General features: G+C 48.3%; 1 protein-coding gene across 1 annotated transcript in view; it reads right to left on the reverse strand.

Moving 5' to 3' along the window:
• The window catches only part of RPTOR (regulatory associated protein of MTOR complex 1), a 405759-nt gene that overhangs the window by 296018 nt on the left and 87508 nt on the right, over positions 1-22233 (reverse strand). The window contains exon 3 of the mRNA XM_037737259.1: positions 16112-16194. Coding sequence (XP_037593187.1) covers positions 16112-16194 — 83 coding nt within the window. The remainder of the gene's footprint in view (positions 1-16111; positions 16195-22233) is intronic.

Raw genomic sequence — 22233 nt, forward strand, 5'->3', positions numbered from 1 at the left:
GGGGGGGCTGGAGCTTGACCTTGACCTCGCCTTGTTTCCAGCAGGTGAGCCAGAGCCACAGGGCACTTTAGGAAGCTGATTGCGGGTGGTATGTGGGAGGAGACGGCATGGGGGATGAGAGGATGGGAGGCCCAGGGGCTACCTGCATCGGGACAGTGGCTGACCATCCTAGCAGTCCGTTACCGTGAGTGTGGCCGGTAGGGGTCACTTAAGGCTTCAGGGAAGAATCGGACTGCCTGTGTTGCCAGGCACGCATGGCCCTTGTCAGTCCCCTGCTACAGTAGGGAGAATATGAAGAAAATGGGAAACGGGGCAGGGAGTGCCCACGGGTGGAGAATGGGCTCTGGGAAGGCCATGCCATCATCAGACTCTTCCCGCAGCTCTGCTCTGCCCCCAGCGCTGCTCCTCAGACTGTGGTCGTAACTTCCACACAACAGATGCCACTCTCATAAACTCCAAGGTGCTGAAGGTTGTAGGATGCATCACTGTCTCATATTTCACTAAGCAAAAAACTGCAAATTCGACTATGACACAACAGTTTCTCTCTGGTTGGAATTTTTATCTGATACTTAGTAAGAAGAGCTACTATAAACTTACTCAAGACACAGTTCGCTGCAGGCCGGGCACAGAGGGTCGTGCCCGAACCCCAGTACTTCGGGAGATTGAGGCGGGAGGACAACTTGAGCCCTGGAGTTTGAGACAAGCCCGGGCTACACAGCGAGACCTTATCTCTTCAAAACAATTTTAAAATTAGCCAGGTGTGGATCACTTGAGCCCAGGAGGTCGAGGCTGCAGTGAGCCGTGATCGCACCACTGCACTGCAGCCTGGGTGAGTGGGAAACTAGCTAAGGTATTCCTAACCCTTCTTGGATTCAGGTCAGAAGCCCACTCTTCTGAGAACCATTTCCCCCTGGGAGCCATGAAACCTGCGTTTTGCCGAGGGTCGCCCGTGTGCATAAGTGCAGCTGTTCCGTCTCCTAACTGGGCTCCAAGGCGATCTCTTGGGGGCTACTCACGGCCCCAGCCTGTAGGATGTGATGCTGCCACCGCCATTCCACAATCAGGACTCAGATCCCCCCACGGTGAGCCTCGTGGCTCTCGACACAAACACTGGCCTCTGTCTAGTCATGCCCTCAGGTCCATACTGTACTGACAGCAACAGCTGAATCCAGGCCATCAGCAGCCGTCAGACCGATGGCAACACACGCTCCCATTTCTAAGATGCTGATATAAGGAGGGCCAGAACTGAAAGCTGATATGTACAAGAAAGGAGACAGCAAGGTAGAAATTTTCACCACTTAACTGAAATTGATAAAGAATCGAATGGAAATCACAGAATAGTAAAATACAATGGAATCAAGTATTTGCTAGGTCAGCTAAACAGCAGATTGTATCCCGTAGCAAAAGAGAGGATCAGTGACCTACAGCAAGAAAATAACTCTGAACAGAACATGAGGAATGTACAGGACATGGTGAAAAGGTCTAACCTATTCTAATGAGTGTCTTAGCGGGAGAGGAAAAGGAATGGCAGAGAACCAGTGTCCTCAGTGACAGTACTGATAGTGGGAACATCAAGCCACAGGCTCGAGCAGCACCAGAAAGGAGACGTAGGAAGCAGACCACAGCTGAGAACATCTCCATAAAGGCACACAAACCAAATCAGCTAGACGGGGGTATGGGGAGGGAATCTTCAAAGGACCAATATTAAGAACTGCAGCCAGTGTGATGTTTTAACAGAAAGGAGATGAGGGGAAAAACACCTTTAAACTTAAAAAAGTTGACATAGAATTCTACACACAGCAATCACCTTCAAAAGTGAAATAGAGGTAAAATATGCAAAAACAAAATTGTTGCTGGCAGCCTCACCCTAAAAGAAATATTAAAGAATGTTCTTTAGGTTGAAGAAACATGACCCCAAACATGACCCTGAAGGACAGAAATGCAGGAAAGAATAAAGAACATTAAAAAGTGAAAAGAAGCAGATAAATCTAAATAAACATTGACTGTATGCTGCGGGGTTTACAGTCTATGTAGAAACTCCAATCCACGACGGTGACACCATGCAAAGTAAAGGGGGTAATGGTAGGAAGGTTAAGTGCATTGAGATTCTTGCACTGTCTGACAAGTGGGAGAACTGCTAACTTCAACCACTTCCTATGTGTAAGAGTATGCAGTAATTTGCTAGGGTTACCACTAAACAAATATGTAGCTTATATATTCTGTGATAACATGACTAATAGAAAGTGCAAATGGAATAATTTTTTAACCTACTTAATACTAAAGAAATTAAGAGAAAAAAGAAAGAACAGGTGAGACAAAACTAAAATAAATAGTAGGGTGGTGGATTTAACCCCAGATACACTGTATATCAGTAATTACATTAAATGTAAATGGACTAAATATTCCAATTAAAAAATTAAAAACTCCTCTATCCAGTAAATAAATGTTCCCGTAAGTCAGTCCTCCCCGAGGAATCTACAGTCCTGGCTGCATCTCCAGACAGGAGACAGAGTGGCCACTCAACAGAACCAGCCAAAGGCCACCCAGTAAACTAAGAGCTGGATGGCAGTAACACTGCCGCATTCCTCATCCTTGATGCATTCAATGAGTGCTTTGGGAATATGAAAGCAAGGCATTCACACTGAGAAACAGCCTTGTGAAAAAAAATAAAGGAGGAAAAAAAAAAAGGGAAGTCAGCTGGTTACTTTGGCTGTCAAAAGCTAACACCTAACAGACCAAGACAGGAGTCGAAGGCAGGAAAAAGATCAGGTTATAAGATCCTAAACATCTGGATTCCCTCACCCCTCAGCAGGGAGAGGTGCCAGCTGTCACCCTAACTACACTCTCCAAGGTTTACCTGCAAAGCTTGGAGCCTGCCCTTTTAAGGTGCTTGTTTCTGCCATCAGTGCAAGCTCCAAGTCCCCAGGTCCAAACCCCTCTCTAACACGGGCCCAAGAAAGACCCATTCAAATCACATTATGATCCCTAGTCAGTCTGTTCTTTTTTCTCCCTCAGTTTAAAAGTAAAGAATTTCTATCAGCTGAATGAATAGAAATATATTCAAATGAAAACAAGCAAGAATAGAGCTGTGAAAACAAAGGGACTTCTACTCTTCAAAACAAAACGCTGAGAAATTGGGTTAAAATGCTCCTGATAATTTAGCTGTTTTAATACTTTATGCCGGTAAACAAAGGCAAAGGAAACAGCCCTGGCAGAGCCCCTCCGGGCTTGCTCTCCCACTGCTGTGGGCAGGGTCCCCAAGGTTCCCTCCCAGTCAATACGAGTGTTCCGGACAGAGGAACTAGCCATCCCTGAGACAGCTCTGTCAAGTGGAGGGCAGTTAATGCTTGCCCCTTCGATGTAAGCACTCACATGGGGCCCATGCAAAAGCTTCCAGCTCATCACATCACACGCATGACACAGAAACAAATGAGACGGACAGAACTGAACAACTACAGACAACCATCACAACCAAAGGCAAAAGTCCCAAGGGGCTCCTTCTGCCTCACAGTCCCCTTCCTACTCTGAGATGACACATGGTGAATAGTATTTTAAATTAGTTGCCTATTATTAAAGTAAAACAAAAATCATGATTTTAAACCTAAGGCGCACAGAAGGGTTTTGTGTAAAAAGGTAAAAAAGTTCCATTCTGCATCTGCCCCAAGTCACAGTGACAAATGTTCTGTGCTTCGCCTCATTTGTAGGACCCTTGCCCTTTAGAATCACATTTTATTCCAGGGTCAGATTCTGAAGTCAGTATAGACCTGATTCAAAATGAATGGGCATGGGCACGGTGACCTACGCCTGTAATCCCATCACTTTGGGAGGCCAAGGCGGGTGGATCACCTACAGGGAGTTCGAGACTAGCCTGGCCAACATGGTGAAACTCCATCTCTACTAAAAATGCAAAAATTAGACAGGTGTGCAGCACGCCTGTAATCCCAGCAATTCGGGAGGCTAAGGCAGGAGAATCACTTGAACCCAGGAGGCAGAGGTTGCAGTGAGCCGAGACTGTGCCACTACACTCTAGCCTGGGTGACAGAGCAAGACTCTGTCTCAAAAAAAAAAAAAAAAAAAAATTAAACCCCACAAAAAAAAACAAAAAAAAAAAAAAAAAAAAAAGTATTTTGCCCCAACATGCTGCTTTCACTACTAGAATTAGTCAACACAGCAAGACACCAAGAGGTGAAGGAAAATGAGAATGACTAAGGAAGCCACAGGCTGTTCACTCTGTGGCATCTGGGCGAGTGGAAGAGGGGCAGACCCACCAACTTGCCCTCCATCTATCCACGGATCTACCCACCCATGTACTCATGTCACACCCACCTACACATACTACATGTGACAAGCAGAACAGCTGAGTCCTATCAGTCATATGTGCATACACTTAAACTGTTGAATACATTTTTCTTCTTTTGCATTTTAAATTTGATATATTTTAAGCTGGGCACTGTGGATCACACCTGTAGTCCTAGATACTCCTGAGGCTGAGGCAGGAGGATGACTTCAGCCCAGGAATTTGAGGTTAGTAAGCCATCATCACACCACCGCACTCCAGCCTGGATAACAAAGCAAGATGCCACCTCTAAAAAAATAACTTAAAAATTAGCTGGGCATGGTGGCACGCACCTGTAGGAAATGACAAGAGGAGAGCTAGAGCCCAGGAGGTGGAGGCTGCAGTAAGCTATCATTGCACCCCTGAACTCTAGCCTGGGCAACAGAGCAAGACCCCATCTCTGAAAATATAAAAATAAATTTAAAAAAATAAAAAATATGGCTCACGCCTATAATCTCTGCAATTTGGGAGGCCAAGGCAGGCAGATCACTTGAGGTTAAGAGTTTGTGACCAGCATGACTAACATGGTGAAACCCCATCTCCACTAAAAATACAAAAATTAGCGAAGCGTGGTGGCACGTGCCTATAGTCCCAGCTACTTGGGAGGCAGAGGCAGGACAATCGCTTGAGCCCAGAAAGTGGAGGCTGCAGGAGCGGACATCACACCACTGCACTCCAGCCTGGCAACAGAGCAAGGCTGTCTCAAAACCAATAAATAAGCAAACTAAGCTTTAGATATCTTCCCATAACAGAAGTAAGTCTTAAAGAATTCTGTGTTCTTTCCAAGTTTGAAATCCTTCGGAGGGAGAAGGATTAGAAGAGGAATACTTTGGTAACTTTCTCTTTCTTCTATGTTTACCCATTTATTTTTCTTTACTATCTTTTCTGAGGTCAATTATGGTCATTTATATTTTCCTAGAAAATTATGCATTGCATATAAGCTTTCCAATTTATCTGAAAATTTTGCAAAGCCTCTTTTATGACCCTTGATTACCTCAAATCCTGAGTTATTTCTCCCCGATTATCTATGCTTTCTTGGATTTTATTGGAATTTGGTTAAGATTTTTGTTTATAAAAAACAAAACTTATAACTAACAATTCTAGACAAAGATGACTTGAGCTTCGGGCATGTTCCAGTCCGGGGTAACCAGCCCTGCTGACGAAGAAGCCTGCCATACACGTAACCCTTCAGAAGAGACCCTTCCTCATACAAGCCGTGGGTGATCCTTGAGGTTCTCCATGTGCTTTAAATCCTGACACCCAACCCTCCAGTCACAGGTGATCACAGAGGGCAGCCTGACTCCCTCGGGACCAGTGGGGGCTGCAGTGAAGCTGAGCGGACCGATCAGCCTCTCTGGGTTAGGAAGGCAGTGAGTGTGCTCAGTCTTCCCAGTGCTGGGCCAGAAGCCCACCGCGGACAGCGCCCTCACCACAGCCCGTGCAGCCGCTCAGCTCGGGGGCCCTTCCAGATTTCCACCGCCACTGCTCCTCTGTTGCGCCTCAGCACCTGCATCAATGGCCCTCAGGCGTGCCCCCAGATTTCTGTGTTTCAGACCCCACAGGGTGGGGAAATCTCCTCCTACTGTAGCCCAAAGTGAGGGTGTGACCCCCGGCCTGGGGGCCGCCATCACAGGGCACCCTCTCTCTCCTCTTGCTGGAAGCAGATGGCACCACCTGAGCCTGGCGTCTGGCATCTGTTCTCAGGGCCTTTGAACCACACACTGCCTTTCCCCTGGGCGGCACCTGCCTGTCTTTTCACACTGGCCGTACAGCCTGGCCATCCAGTGAAGAATCAAACACTCTTGTGGGGGAAATTTAATCTTGAAAATCCAGTGACAAAATGCAGTAGGCAGAGAGCTGCAGCTGAAGCCACAGAGGAAAGATCAGGACCAGGGACCCCTAGCATGTGAACACAGCTGGCTCCTGTGGGGACCTGTGGGCCCAAGCAGATGGAGTCCCATCAAAGAGGACTACGTCAGAAAGGAAGGACCAAGCCCTCCTGTACAGGGAGAGGCAGGAAAGTCCTGCAGGGTGACTGCCGAGTGGAGAGCAGAGACCCACAGGGCCGCGGCACGGAGGGGACCAGGCACTGGTGTGGACACACACCGCCCCCTCCTGCCCAACTCCAGTCCACCGTGGGCTTCCAACCTGCACCCAGACTTCACAGAGGCCCAGCCTCTGCCACCCCGCCTGCACTCACCTGACGGGAGCTTTCTCCCACCATACACTCCAGGTGGAGGGACTATAGCTCAGGAAAACCGGAAGATTCCTAGTGAAAACAATCTTATGGGATTGGGATTAAATTATACAGTATGTGATCAGTGTAGTCAATAGCCACAGAGCCTCTTTTCTTTTTTTAATCAGAGATAAGTTCTCACTACATCGCCCAGACTGCTCTCCAGCTCCAGAGCTCAAAGGATCCTCCTGTCTTGGTCCCCCACAGCATGAGCCGCGGTGCCTGGCTGAGCCTCTTAATAATAGTTTTATGAAACAAATCTATCAAGACAAAGGCTCTTTTAAGAATTAAATGTCATCATGAGGCTCTCAGCAGACACCACACGTATTATTTGGAAAGGAAACAAGTCCTCACAACAGAAATTATACCTTATTCAACTTAAAAGTCTCCATTTTTAACTCTTAGAATTCAACAATAAAGACAAACAACCCACCTAAAAAATGGACAAAGGGCTTGAATAGACATTCCTCCAAATGGCCAATAAGCACGTGAAAAGATGGGCAACATCACTAATCATTAGGGAAATGCAAACCAGAACCACAGAGAGATTCCGCTCACACCCACTAGGACAGACATAGTAACAACAGGTTAAGAAAACAGAAAGTAGCAAACGTTAGCAAGGACGTGGAGAAAAAGGGGCCCTCGTACCGCTGCTAGTAGACATGGAGAAACGGCATGGCCACTGTGGAATACAGATTGAGATCGCCGCACGAAGGAAAAATACAGGTTACCACGTGACCCAGCAATCCCACTCCTGGGCACAGGCTTCGCAAACACCTTGTATGTCAGTATTCACAGCAGCATTATTCAAATAGCCAAAGGGTGAAAATGATACCAGTGCCCATCGACAGATGAGTGCATAAAATAGAAATACAGAATACCCACACAACGGAATGTTTCTCAGCTACAAAAAGAGTTGAGGCTGAAGCAGGAGGATCGCTTGAAGCCACGGGTTCAAGACCAGCCTGGGCAACAAAGCAAGACCCTATCTCTAGACACGCACACACAGAAACGGTTACATTACTGATACATGCAATAACATGGATGAATCTTGAAAACATTCAAGATGCTAAGTGAAAGAGAGGCCGGACGCAAAAGGCCACATACTGTATGGCTCCATTTGTGCGAAGCACCTAGAACAGGCATGTCCAGAGACAGAAAGCAGACGGTGACTTCCCCAGTCTCGGGGGAGGGGGAAATGAAAAGCGACCGCCAATGGGTTTTGGGTTTCTCTTGGGGTAATAAAATGTACTGGAACTAGACAGTCACGACAGTTGAACAAGACTGCAAAGACGGTAAAAGCCAATTGAGTTGTACACGTTCTTTCCTTCTTTTTAAATGGGGTCTCACTCTGTCACCTAGGCTGGAGTGCATTGGTGCGATCTTGGCTCACTACAACCTCCGCCTCCCGGGTTTAAGCGATTCTCTTACCTCAGCCTCCCGAGTAGCTGGGATTACAGGCACCAGCCACCACGCCCAGCTAATTTTTTTGCATTTTTAGTAGAGACAGGGTTTCACTATGTTGGCCAGGCTGGTCTCCAACTCCTGACCTCAGGTCACCCGCCCACCTTGGCCTCCCAAAGTGCTGGGATTTCAGGCACGAGCCACCGTGCCTGGCCGAGTTGTACATTTTAAAACGGTAAAGTTGGCAATACGTGCTTTTTATATCCATTTTTTAAAAAAATCTCCATTATGTGTCACACCAACAAGTAAATCCCGGACATCTGAGAGGGAGCTGTCCAGAAGCCTTTGCGAACACCCAGATTCATGCACACCACTGTGACATACGGCTTCCCCTGCAAAATGAAACCCAGCCCCACAGACGCTTTGAAGTGGCCGTCCCCTCCAATCTGTTATTGATTGTTTCCCCCTTGATCAGCACTTTCCAATTTGGCTGGAGCATGATTTTACAACTCTTCCTAGTTGCATATGGCGAGCATACGGTGGGTTCCTCATCGTCACCTCCAAATTTAGCTTTCCATTCTTCAACGCATCACATCTTCCACTTTCTGACTAGAAGCAGCACTTCGTCCCTCGCCTGGCACCTGCCTGTCCTTTAGAGCCACCTCCCCATCTCTCTGTGTCATGGTCCCCAAGTTAACTCAGGAAACACACATGGCACGTGAGATCTGTGAAGCCACGACAGCTGAACTGCAGTTTTAGTCCCCAGCCTGACAGTGGGGGGTCCTCGTTTGCCATTTGTCACACACACACACACACACACACACACACACACACTCCTCCCTTGTTCAAGGGAACATGATGATGAGAGAATATCCTCAAGAGGCTTGTTAAGGACAGAGTTAAGCCCTTTTTCTCTCTAAAAATATTACACTTCAAGTAGGTCAGTTAATAGAGGAGGGCCGGGAATGCAGTTATCCAGGCCGGAAGATAAAACCAGAGATCAGGCAGGGTGCAGGGGCTTAGGCAGCAAGACTCACGGCAGAATGCTCTGGGCATGGCTTCCACCACCACGAGGGAGAGGAAGGGATACAGGGCAGAAAGGGACGGGAAGTAAGGACCTGCTGACCGGCCACCACGGCCTCCCCAGTGCAAACACGCTGCATACTTCTATTCTCTCCATTTAAATCTAAAAACCTTAAAAGTTTAAACAGTTCTTGTCCAAAGTTACGTTTTTAAGAAGTGGCAAAGCCAGAATTAAACCAGTTGGTGTTCTTTCCACAGTCACCAGGCTCTCGCCACCCCACCCCTCAGTGCCCGGTAGAGAGGAGACCACCTGTCCCGGGAGCTCCCCTGCCAGTGAGAGGGGCGCTCCCGCCCAGGACGGGAAGGTATGGCGAGCCCAGCACGACTCTGCAGACCTTCGAGGCAGAGGGGAGGAAACGGACTCCGCCAGTCCTCCCTGGGCAGTGATTCGATGGGCTGCGGCCCACGCCGCAACCCACTCCAGCCAACACAGCATGCTCTTCAATCCTCTGTGGGCTCTCCAGCGAATCCCTCAGTGGCCTCGGACAGCAAGAGTCCAACACAGGGCTGGCCAGCAGGGGCCACCCTCTGGGACCAGCTCGAATGCACGGACACCCCCGAGGGGTCTGGTTGCAAGAGGCTGCCATCCTCCAGGCGGGCTGCAAAACAATGCCTTTCTTTGTAACGTGTTTGGTGCACCTAAAAGAGTTTATGGGTCATGCCACTAAGGTGCTCAGAGCGATGGCAGTAGGTGACAACACCTTTATGCTCTGGTGGAGTTGGTCTCAAGAGTCCACAATAAACTGCTTTGCATAATCTAAGCTCACTTCCAAGAAGCTGCTTCCAAGAGCATGGCCTCCGGGGACAGGGCAACGCAGGAAGCGCGTGGGCAGGCTGACTACCAGGGCTTCTGGCTGAAGAGCATGAATCAGAATTCTCACTGAACACGGTCCGTGGAAAAGCTGTCAGGCGAGAAGCGCTAGAAAGGAGGGGAAGATGAAGTGGGAAAGCACTGCTGGGGCCACGGCAAGAATATAAAACGCTGGTCACAGGAACACTTCCTCACTTCCTGGGCAGGAAGCAGTTAAGTGAAACTGTCAATACACAGCAGTTAACCCCAAGACAACCAGAAGATACTGTCTGTACTGTCCTGCAAATTTCATGAGTACACAGGCAAAGTGCTTCACATCAGGTACTGAATTATGCAAGCTGTGAGCCATCCACGCACACTTCTGCCTTTGCCCATGAGTCCTTATTGGCAGCTTGTCACTGAAACTCAAGGTGGATGAAGCCCAACCTGAGGACCCACAGAGAAGCAAGTCAGGTGAGTGTGGGCAGGAGGAGGGAGGCCGGCAGCAGGGTAGGAGGCAAGGCGGGCATGGATGATGGAATGGTAATGGCATCAGGGCAGCACGCCAGGGGATGCTGCCAATCGCAATTATAGGGCCATTTTCACCAGCTGAACTGGACTGTCAATTTGGAAGTAATGTCACAACGTGAATGCCCAAGCAGGAGTCACTGTAACAGTGCACATTGGGCTGTTCCACAGATAGCTTTGGAGCACCTCCCAGGTTTAGAATACAGTCCCAGGGCAACTCAGCTGCTTCCTCCTCAGTTATCCACACCTGACCCGAAAAATCCTAAGAAAAGGTAGAACCCACTTAATTATGGGTCTTTAATGCACCTGTATTTAGTCCATTTCACACCGCTGACAAAGACATACCTGACACTGTACAATTTACAAAAGAAAGGTTCAATGGACTTAAAGTTCCCCATGGCTGGGGAGGCCTCGCAATCATGGAGGAAGGTAAGGAGGAGCAAGTCACATCTTACATGGATGGTGGCAGGCAAGAGGGAGCTTGTGCAGGGAAGTGAGACTTCTTCACTACACACAACAGCACAGGAAAGACCCGCCCCTGTGCTCCAATTCCCTCCCACAGGCTCCTCCCACAGGCTCCTCCCACAGGCTCCTCCCACAGCACTGGGAATTGTGGGAGTTACAATTCAGGATGAGATTTGGGCGGGGACACAGCCAAACCATATCGGCATCCATCTCTAAAATTCATTCCAAGACATTTGGGGCACAGGCAGGTGAGTGATTTGTACTGATAGTGATCACTCTGCCCACAAAGCAGAGGCCTGCATGAGCATCCCAGGGAAAGAAGACAGGTGGTGTAGCCACCCGCATGGCACCCTCCAGAGCCAGCCTAGCCACCTGACTAGGCGCCTCCCACAAAACCTAGCAGCGTGAGCGCTCAATGCCGAGGGTTTCACAGTTTGTCACACATGACCACACGACACTCGCCATGAGGTACACAGGTCAAGTGGCAGCTCCATTCAGGAACAAGGAGAAGACGCCTGGATTCCAATCATCCTCACGACAAACCCCTATAAAACACAGATTACACATAAACATTCAGTTCTGCAAACAACACTTGTGCCTAAAATCCAAAAGACACACCTGGAAGTGTCCAAAGTAGAACCAAAGCTGTCACCACTGGCCTTCCCAACCCCTTGCTCCCCATACCCTCTCCTCCCACCAGGAGGTACAGTCATCAGCTTTGGTCCATTCAATGCCATCTCATAAAAGCATACAAACAACTCTATTCTCAGTGCCATGGAAAGGATGACTGTCATTTACATTCAAATGCAGTGACAATTTCTACTGGGCTAATAGACCAGGTCTTGGGAGCTGTTTTGTTCTCTCCATGAACACACTCTGCGTGGTGTGACGCATTACAAAAACGTGTTTGTCTAACGGTAAAACCGACTTCCATCCCCTGACCACAAATCGCCTGTGACACATCTGAGAAGCACGGCCTACTGAAGGGAAGCTGAAATTCAAAACCTGTTCGCTGTGATCCACAAACCGTGGCTCTGTGTGGACACCTGAGAACTGTCGGCCACATCAAAACCGACTCAGCCCGACCACTCAGCTCCCTGGAGGTCCCACGGCTGCCACACAGGACTAGCCGCCTTCACCACTCACAGACTGGACAAGATGAGAACGAGCTCCTACAATGTGCCTTCGTGACTGGAGAGCACCATTCGCCTCCTTCCCGGGATGCACCTGCCCGACAGACGGATGCGGTCACTGGAGGTGCCGTCACACTGTTTCGTCTTCCTTAGTAAATGACACATATTCCCTGATGAACTTATTTAAAGCCACCAGAAGAATTAAAGCTCTTCCCCAGGAAAGGGGTGTGGCCTCTGCTCCTGGTGTGGGCCACTCTCTCTGGGGAAAGGAGGACACAGACCGCAAGGCCCCTCCCGCTGGCGTTTTTCCGCAGCTCCAGCTCCGAAGTCCCATCCTACACCAAACTGCCAGAAGCCCCGATTTGTTAGAAAAATTCTCTCCAAAGATAAATTCTTCACTGTATGCTCCCAGCTTTATATCTCCCACTCCCATCTCCCAATAAAACTTTCATTTGAGACTTATGATGGAACGAGTGAGGTTTTACTGCAGAATTTTCCACGGAAACAACAGTCAGTGCTTTTCCTCCCATCTCTGGCAGAACACAAATTTATGCACCTACAAGGCAATAAGGCAAAGCCTTAAATTTAATCAGAAGAAACATTTCATCAGTGGCAAACTGATAAATTATTTAGAAAAGGGCTCAATGGACCTAAGCAAGGAAATATGGGCCAGAGAGAGGCTGGCAGCCTTCGGAAAAAAAATATAATCACCATGGTTTCTCTCAATTCCTTCTTGAACTGGAACCACCTATATCGAAAGCTGGAAGAGTACAGAACAAGGCCAAGGGTTCCAGAGTCAGCAAGCAAATCATCAGGCTCCCAGGCACCGGGCCGGTGCGGCCGGCGGGTGTTCAGGTCGGTCTTCTGCCCCTGCTGGACAGGCACCACACTGAGGAAACGGGCATTTCCGTCTGCATTCCCATCCACACCAGCGCGGAGGCAGCGACTCCAGCAATCTTTAATGAAAATAGCCTCATTTTCATGAAATGACCCAAGCTTTGGGAGTCTTGCAATAAAGGACACATTGAAAGAGAAAACCAGACCTATGGGTCTTTCCATGGAAGGCCCGGAAATGTATTAACACCCCCATTGTTTTATTGCAGATGGCACATCCACCTGTCTTTATTACTGCAGGAGCTCCAGAGCCCTGTAGATGCAATAAAGTGGTGCGTGATTAGCCTCGCAATGTTTCAAAGGACGCTGATTTACAGTCAGGGACCAGGCACCCTGCACATGAACGTGTGGGCTTGCTAAGTGCCTCCTGTTTTGTGCCTACTCCAGAAGGCAGCAAGAGGTCTGCCGCACACCGAGAGCCGCGCCGTCTACGCCAGGCCTCCCTCCCTCTCTCCTGTAAGAGCCACGCCGTCTACGCCAGGCCTCCCTCCCTCTCTCCTGTAAGAGCCGCGCCGTCTACGCCAGGCCTCCCTCCCTCTCTCCTGTAAGAGCCGCGCCGTCTACGCCAGGCCTCCCTGTCTCTCTCCTGTAAGAGCCACGCCGTCTACACCAGGCCTCCCTCCCTCTCTCCTGTAGCCCACGGAAAGCTGTGAGAAGCAGTGTGCCATGCACACCGGGGCAGATGCTATTATTACCCAGTGCATATGGCACAGCCCCACGCTCACACCACAGGGCCAGTGAGAGGTATCCTGTGACATCCGCTACCTTAGGCTAATTTCTAAAATAGATGAGGCCCGCTCATCGTGAGCAGCAGGAAATTTTTAAGCATTTTTATTGTACTTTAAAATGAATGCAATGGTGTTGGGATTCCAAAAGCAAATATTAGGTACTCGTTGTGGTTTTGCTTCCTGAATGCAGGAAAAAGATGCCAGTCCGCGTGTGTGAACAGCTTCCTTCTGTGCCACAGCAGATACTTCGTTCCAGCTTCCACGTTACAGACCAGCCCAGATGGGACCCCACCCGCGCCGGTGCCTCTTCCTCAGCATCCTGTAATCCTGACACATGCTCTGTCTCACCAGCCCTTCAAACCAGCTCTTACTCAGAGAATCATTTTGCACATCCATTGCTGAAATCCGGCCAACTTTAACAAATTTTCCCAGACTACAAATCACTCAGAGGACTGCACCCCTTTGCACCTGTGCTCGCCGTCCCAGGGCAACGTGCTACTGTCACAGGAAGGGAATCCTCAATCCCACGCTGAGCCGACACCATCATCTTTCTGGCTGTCATCACTGACCTACATGGAAAGGTCCCCTTCCCTATATCATGATGTCTCTTCTCAAAGTCATGGAAGAGATCTACTCCTAGACAGAAACTCAGATGAAAATGGCAGATGCCACCTTAGAAGCTTCCACTTCCTGTCAGCCAGCATCAACTGTCTCATATCTACCAGCTCAACTAACAATAAAGCTAGCAGGAAATCAACTCTTAGCACTCAAAATAAAAAACTGTAAATCACACACAGTCTCTTGAAATATTAAACACAGGTATTCTGAAAGGCTATATTTCCTTATCTAATAATTCTTTGAAAAGAAGAACTGGTTATAATAGCAGAGACTCAATCTAGAAAGAACACAATTGGTAGATCTGAATTTGTTTGGTGACATTGTTTTTTAAACAAACGTATCTAGTAAAACTCAAAGGTACAAAGCAAAACCCAGGAGATGGCCAGAAGCAGCGAGAAAGGCATTCCTCTGAATTCCCATCGTGTTGGTCAACAGCACGCCATCCGCCAACGCTGCCTCGTCTTCCAACACTGCCACTCGCCCCACGCTCCTGTAAGCACCCATCTCACCATGCGAAGACCCTACGGTACCTTCAAAGTCTTCAAAGAAGCTTTTCTCTATGGAAAACACTAGGCATCTCTACTAGTTTTTAAAGGACTCCAACCATCCAAATCTCTTTCCAGTCCTCATCCAATCACCAAATGTGCTGTGTGCTTGCTCTCAAGAGAAAGGCCACTGCAGGTTTACAGAGACCACCAAGAGGTAACGAATTTAAGAGAGGGAAAAGTAAAGCCATTAGACATCAATCAAAAAGCCATTAAGACACTGCCTTTTAAAGAACAAGTCTGCTGTAAGCAGGAAGATGCGCCCTAAGACACAGGTGCTTCCTAACAATTAGCTCCCGGTGGCAAGCAGCAGCAGCAATGACCCGAGGGCATGGTTACAGGCACGAAAATGTCATTTCTGGCTCTTCTCTCACTCTAAAAATGTAAGTAAAGGATAAGGAATCCCTGAATCCCAGATCATGTGCATAAATGATCCACAAATAAAAATTCCAACCAAGTAAGTGTTGAAAAGCTTCCATAAATCATTTGTTTCCACAAGGCTTACATCCAAAAGGGGAGGGTAAAGCTCACAGGGATGTGCAGGTGAGGCACCTGCTCCACCCACACTCTCCATTACACTCCTTTAGGTAAGTCCAGTCCGTCCGCCACGCAAAGCCGCATATAAGGCACCTTCAAAAGCGCCCGGATTCCTAGTTTTTTATTAAATTTATTAAATCTCCAAACCAGTTAATAAGAAAGGCTAAAGGTCTTTGGGTGGATTACAAATAACTTAAGATCTTAAAGGCAAATTGACACAGTTACAGTCTATGCCATTTTTCTTTAAAAAAAAAAAAAATAAGAAAAAAAAAAAAAAAAAAAAAAAAAAAAAAACACCCACACACTAATTGGTAACTGGCTCCCTAAAAAGAACCGTATATTTTGAATCAAAGACAAGGCATAATAGGTGTCATCTTTTGAATGTTGGGTGCTTTATTCTCAACTACTTGAAAACTGAAGACATGAGGAACAGCGCTAACTAGTTGAGGTTGCAAAAAAGTTACTGAAAATACATTTTCTGAGAAAAAACCACGGGTTCCAGTCACAATAATGCTAATAAAATTTTAAAAGCATACACATACAAAAAAAACCATGGTTAAGAGTAACATGAAGAATATTTTTTCTTTTCTAAAAATCTGGAGTAAACTTAAACAAAATAAGTCTGGACTGTCCAATGCAAGACTTGCAATAATGTGTACGCTGTCAGGCCAGTACCGCGACCTACAGCCAGCAGGCGCCACGTCGCGCAAGGCAGGGTCTGCACAGAATTCACTCGGATTCAAGGACTGTTGGTAACCAAGAACTGGAGTTTCCCCGTAAGAAAGAAAAGGAAGAGCAAGTAAAGCAAGCTTACCCTTGGCTGCCAGTTCTCGTACTGCTTCTGTAAATTTGCACCGATGGTTTCCAGAGCTTTCTGAGGACCCATCGACAGAGGATCTGAGGAAGCAACGGAAGAGAGAAAGTTCTTTACGTATGCACGTCCTCCTCTGCTAGACCTCTCTTTCACAGTTTCTTCTTATATAACGCTCTTCAAAGTCACCTTTGACTAGCAGTGACACAATGCCTACGGTTGATCGGTGTTCACCAGATTTACGAAACCACTCATGTGCTCAAACAAGCTGACACGCCCGTGAAGGCCAGTGTTTTAACATCGGGGCAGGTGACTGTTCTTCTCTCCACGCTCATGTGTATTTCAGCACCTGCAGCTTTCCCGCACTTTCACTGTTTGCTTCTCAGGCTCCTGATCAGCTTTCTGTGAAATGGCAGCTCTGCATTGAGTACATGTGCACCTGTGTGTTCAGACTACGGCTCTCGTGGGTACAGGAATAGGGGAAGGAAATAAGACAACGAAGTGATACTTTTTAATTAATTTTCATCTGTACTCAGTTTTCCCACCAAAAAAATCGGTTTCACAAACATACATACATGTCCATTATTTATTTCAGCAGTGGCTTCTACGGCAATGAACTCTCAGCCAGCAGTTCACAAACTTGTTTGGTCTCAGGACGCATCTGCACTCTAAAATTACTGAAAACCCTGAAGACCTTCGGTTTATGTTGCTGTATCTATCAGTATCTCCTATATGTGAAATTCAGGTAAGATTTTTAAAGTTGTTTTTTCTTCATTCATCTTAAAAACAGTAACAAACCCATTATATTTTAAAATAAATATTTATTATAAAAATAACTGTTTTTTCCAAAAAAGCTTAGTGAGAAGAGCAGCATTATTGTACATTTTTGCGAATTTCTGGAATGTGGTTTAATCAAGGATGGGTGACTCTCATTCTGCGTTCACCTGTGGCGGTTCGTGGCTTCGGTGAATGCGTAGGCAGAAGCTCCTACCTCACACACATACCTATGATTAGAAAGCAGAAGAGTACCTTAAAATGCTATTTTACATAATCATGACTCTTTTTCTTTGATACTACACCAAAACTTATCAAATGATAATTACTTCCAGGATATTTGAGACATACTATCTGAAACCACATCAATGAAGTTTTTGTACGCTATCACATTGAAATTCACTGCCCTCTGTTGTACCTTGAGTGGGTTTTTTTACCCATAGCTTATTTTGTATCATCATGCATTGACCATTTTCAAAATACTGGCTGATTGAACTATACAGATCTTGTATTTTCATTCTCTAATATTAAAAAAAAAAAATTCCCACTCATTAACATCACCATGATCCCATCAGAAATGTCTTAAGTACTTCTAATTCCTTTATGAGTTTCTGTTTGTCTTAAGGGGAAGGAATCTGGGACAGAACTAATGAAATCTCAGCGGTGAGTGAGTGTGTGAGGAAACTGATGAATGGAGTGTGCAGGTAGGTGGATGGAATAGTAGACGGTAGTTGGTGTTTGTATAAAACTTTCAGCTCTTCATAAGTTTTTCTATCTGCAAGATTTTCAGCAGAGCCCCTCTGTCAGATGACTTGGTCCAGGGTTACTGACAGTGCTGGCATTCAGCCAACCTGAAGGAGTGCCGCTTTTTCTTTTTCAACCTCTCCATCTTCTTCATACGTGCCCAGTCTGATTACACGTCCTATCCATTTCACCTTCCAAAGAGCTGGTGCTCCACCATCAACTGCTAACGTGTTCATCCAACCCGTGGCCCAAGATGTTACTCAGGCCCTCCCACCTCCCAGCTGGGTTTCTGAATCTGGTCCAATGACTCCAAAGAGGGTGGTGCCCCGGGCACAGACAGGGCCACCACTGCCCCAGTCTTCTTCTTCTCAGTCCACCCTGAAGATGAGCGCAGCCTGACCCCTCCCCTCAGAAGCCCACAGTGCCCGCCGTGTGCTCCATTTAGATGGGAAGCTGTCAAGAGAGTGGAGACCCAGCAGTGTGGCTTCAGGGGTTGGGGGGGACCCGAAGGGGACAAGATTAGGCTTCTGGGCCACTGGTCATATTGTTCCTTGATCTCAGGAACATGGGTATGATCAGTTTAGGAAAATGTATCCAACCACTGTATACACTTGGGTTGGGTGCAGATTTCTATGTATGCTATCCTTCAATAAAACATTAACGCTGAAAACCCCATCCAGCACTCACCGCTCAGAGTCTTTGTAGTTCTTTGTGCCTTGTTTTTAGTAGACACTTAATAAACATTTGTTAATTGACTTATTAACTGAGTACTGCCTACTAGATGAAGTGCCAATTTCTCTTATGGCTTTCAAGGACGCTGCCACTAATTAGTTATGTAGCCTTCAACAACTCATTTTTTGACTGAGAAAATACATAATGGCAAAAGGGCTACTTTGAAATTGGAAATGGTTTTTAATGACTTGATATTTTCCTAATCATAATGCCATCTCTGTCTATTTATAATTAGTCCTATATACAGTGAGAGACGTTGTGATCTTCCTGAGTTCAGGGGCAAAGCTTGGACCTACACAGCTGCAGGCACGTGGGGCAGGAACGCTTCGGCCGGGACCCACAGCCCTCGCAAGTGTCTGTGGGGCTAGGATGGGAGTCATCGTCTTTCCACAGGAGCAATCCTTTACAGTCTGGCCCCATTCTAACCACTAGCCCTTCTCCTCACATAGCGACAAAATTATGTTTCTGTGTCGCCTACTGCTGTATTATATAAAAACCAGGAACTAGATAGATCTTCAGCAGATTTGAGGGGATGAACATGCCCTGTTTTAAAAAACAGTCCTTGGCCAGGTGCGGTGGCTCACGCCTGTAATCCGAGCACTTTGGGAGGCCAAGGCAGGGGGATCATGAGGTGAGGAGACCACGGGGCCAATGTGGTGGAAGCCATCTCTACTTAAATACAAAAAATTATCTGGGCATGGTGGCGCATGCCTGTAGTCCCAGCTACTCAGGAGGCAGCAGAATCACTTGACCTCGGGAGGCGAAGGTTGCAGCGAGCTGAGATCACAGCACTACACTCCAGCCTGACGACAGAACAAGAATCTGTCTCAAAAAAAAAAAAAAAAAAGAGGCCGGGCGTGGTGGCTCACGCCTGTAATCCCAGCACTTTGGGAGGCCGAGGCGGGTGGATCACGAGGTCAAGAGATCGGGATCAGCCTGGACAACACGGTGAAACCCCATCTCTACTAAAAATACAAAAATTAGCCGGGTGTGGTGGCGCACGCCTGTAGTCCCAGCTACTGGGGAGGCTGAGGCAGAAGAACTGCTTGAATCCGGGAGGCAGAGGTTGCAGTGAGCCAAGATCGCGCCACTGTACTCCAGCCAGGCGCCTGGCGACAGAGTGAGACTATGTCTCAAAAAAAAAAAAAAAACCAATAGTCTTCATTTTGGAAAGTAGATAGAGGAGAAAGGCGGGCTCCAAGCAGTTAACCCTTTTCCTTCAGATTTCTTCAGAGGGGGAAGCAGAGATACCACCTTGAGACATCAATATAACTGGGCAGAGAAAACGGTCTTTTAAACCTGGGCAACAAAACAAGACCCTGTCTGTACAAGACTTTTTTTTTTAATTAATCGGTGTGTTGGTGCATGCCTGTGGTTCCAGCTACTTAGGAGGCTGAGGTGGGAGGACTGCTTGAGTCCAGGAGGTGGAGGCTACAGTAAGCCATGATCACACCACTGCACTCCAGCCTGGTGACAGAGCAAGACTCCATCTCAAAAAAAAAAAAAAAAGAAAAAGAAAAAAGAAAGAAAACGGCATTTTAAACCATTAGTCCCAAAAAGCCAAGGTTTCAGCCGTAGGCACAGAGCTGTGCCGGAGCATGGGGCTGTGACTGGCCGTGGCTAACGGGTGCCACTGACTCCCTGGCCTAGGAGAAGCCCAGCTGGTGTGCCAAAACCCAGCCCCTCGGGCCTCAGAGTGTGGGCTCACGCTCCGCCTTCAGTTCTTTGCCTCCCACTGCCTGCATGACGTCTCTACCGCGGCATTTGCTGGTCTTCCAGGCTGTTCGAGCTTGGCCTCGTACTGGCCTCTGTTCTACTGCAGAGGTCCTAGTCTTATCTCCCCAGCTGTGCTATCAGCGCCTTGAAAGCAAGAGCACAACATACAGCTCCTCATATACAGCACCATGCTTCACATGACGTTTCCACCTAACCAGCTTGACTGCTCTGTGAAGCCCAAATTGTTGCAAGAATCAGTGACAAAGTCCGTGCAAGTGCTCTGTAAGCCCAGAACTCCAGCCAAGGGCAATCACTGCTATTTTTAGCTCATCTACCCAAGGCCTCTTAATGCTCACAGGTAGCATTAAGAGAAAAAGTCAAGAGCCTTGTAAACATTCCCTTGGAATGACAGAATTTCCAGGCATCCAACAAACCTCTGGCATCTCCCCTCTTCTGATACACAGCTACCGTCAGCCGGCACACCGAACCATTTCTGAGAAATGACGCTCCCCCGGCTCGGCGTGCAGCTCATCTGCACTCTGCCGTCACAGCCAGTTCCCACGTGCGGGCCGCGCGGCGTTCTTCAGCAGGATTGGTTTTAGTATTACTGTCGTAGCATTTAATGTCGGGCCATAAAACAAAACACCTCTCCCCTGCTTGTGTGAAATGAGACAAGTGTCACTCTGATGAACGAGAACAGCGTGGTATTATCCAGAGGAGGGAGGAGCAGGGATGAGAATACAGGCCTCGGCCGTGAGCAGGGGCAGATGGAAATGCAGGCGCGCGCTGCGACCCTGACCCGCCAGTCCCAGCACGCTCAGGACCTGGATCCCACTTCTCACCTGCTGACTCCACAGCCCCAGGCTGCATCGGGATAACCGCGGCCGGGAGAAACCACCACCTAGCAGGGACGCCATGCCGCCATCCAGAGCCACTCTGGGCACGGGCCCCCATTTGCTCACGGACGTGACAGCGGCTCTCCCTCAGCTCCGGAAGGAGGGCTGTCTTCCTGCCTTGTTCAGGTAACATTTGCAGTCACCCCAAAACACGGAAAAGTAAGGTTCCGTGTGCTTTTCGAGCTTCTCAGAGCCCTCTGAGAGCAGCAGTCCACCTGCCACGCCGCGCCACCCCACCCCACCCCACCCTGCCCAAAACAGAGGCCCATCCTCAGTCTTCTACATAAAGCACAGAGGCTCACGCACACTGCCACCTGACATAGTTGACGTTGAATTTGTAACGTGAAATAAGCAGCCCCATGCATCTACTCTGAGAATCTGCCAGAGACCTTCAACCCCGCGTGAGCGGCTGTCCCGCAAGGCTGCACCCGGCAGTGGGGTCGACAAGGTGTGTTCAGTGCATGTCTCCTTCGTAGTCAGCCCCGCAGAATGCAGCAAAAGAGGCAGGGACTCAGGAAGCAGCGCTGGCCGCACGGTGGCGTGTGGGAGAGGGTGTGGGTGATCTGGAGTGGGGGTACTGGGGCTGCTGCTATGGTCTGAATGTGTCCCCAAAAATGCATGCGTTGGAACTTCGGCCCAATGTGACAGTGTGAAGAAATGGGGCCTTCATAAGGTGACTGTACTTCATGAAAGGGCTGGAGGCAACTAGCCACAGCTTCTGCCTTTCTGTCCCTCACACCACAGCAGCACACGGTGTTACAGCCCCATCTTAGAAGCATACACAGGGTCCTCAAGGGACACCAGACTTGCCAGTGCCTTTAGCTTAGACTCCTCAGCCTCGAGAATGGTAAGAAATACATTTCTGTTGTTTATAAATCACAGCCGCACAAATAGACTAAGACAGTGTTGTAGGGATTAGGGTGTCTGAGGGGCTGTGGTGTAGGGTTAGGGTGTGTGAGGGGCTGTGGTGTAGGGTTAGGGTGTGTGAGGGGCTGTGGCGTAGGGTTAGGGTGTGTGAGGGGCTGTGGTGTAGGGTTAGGGTGTGTGAGGGGCTGTGGCGTAGGGTTAGGGTGTGTGAGGGGCTGTGGCGTAGGGTTAGGGTGTGTGAGGGGCTGTGGCGTAGGGGTTAGGGTGTGTGGGGGCTGTGGCGTAGGGTTAGGGTGTGTGAGGGGCTGTGGCGTAGGGTTAGGGTGTGTGAGGGGCTGTGGTGTAGGGTTAGGGTGTGTGAGGGGCGGTGGTGTAGGGTTAGGGTGTGTGAGGGGC

Source organism: Cebus imitator, unplaced genomic scaffold (assembly GCF_001604975.1).
Source record: "Cebus imitator isolate Cc_AM_T3 unplaced genomic scaffold, Cebus_imitator-1.0 Scaffold36, whole genome shotgun sequence".
Classification (NCBI taxonomy): domain Eukaryota; kingdom Metazoa; phylum Chordata; class Mammalia; order Primates; family Cebidae; genus Cebus; species Cebus imitator.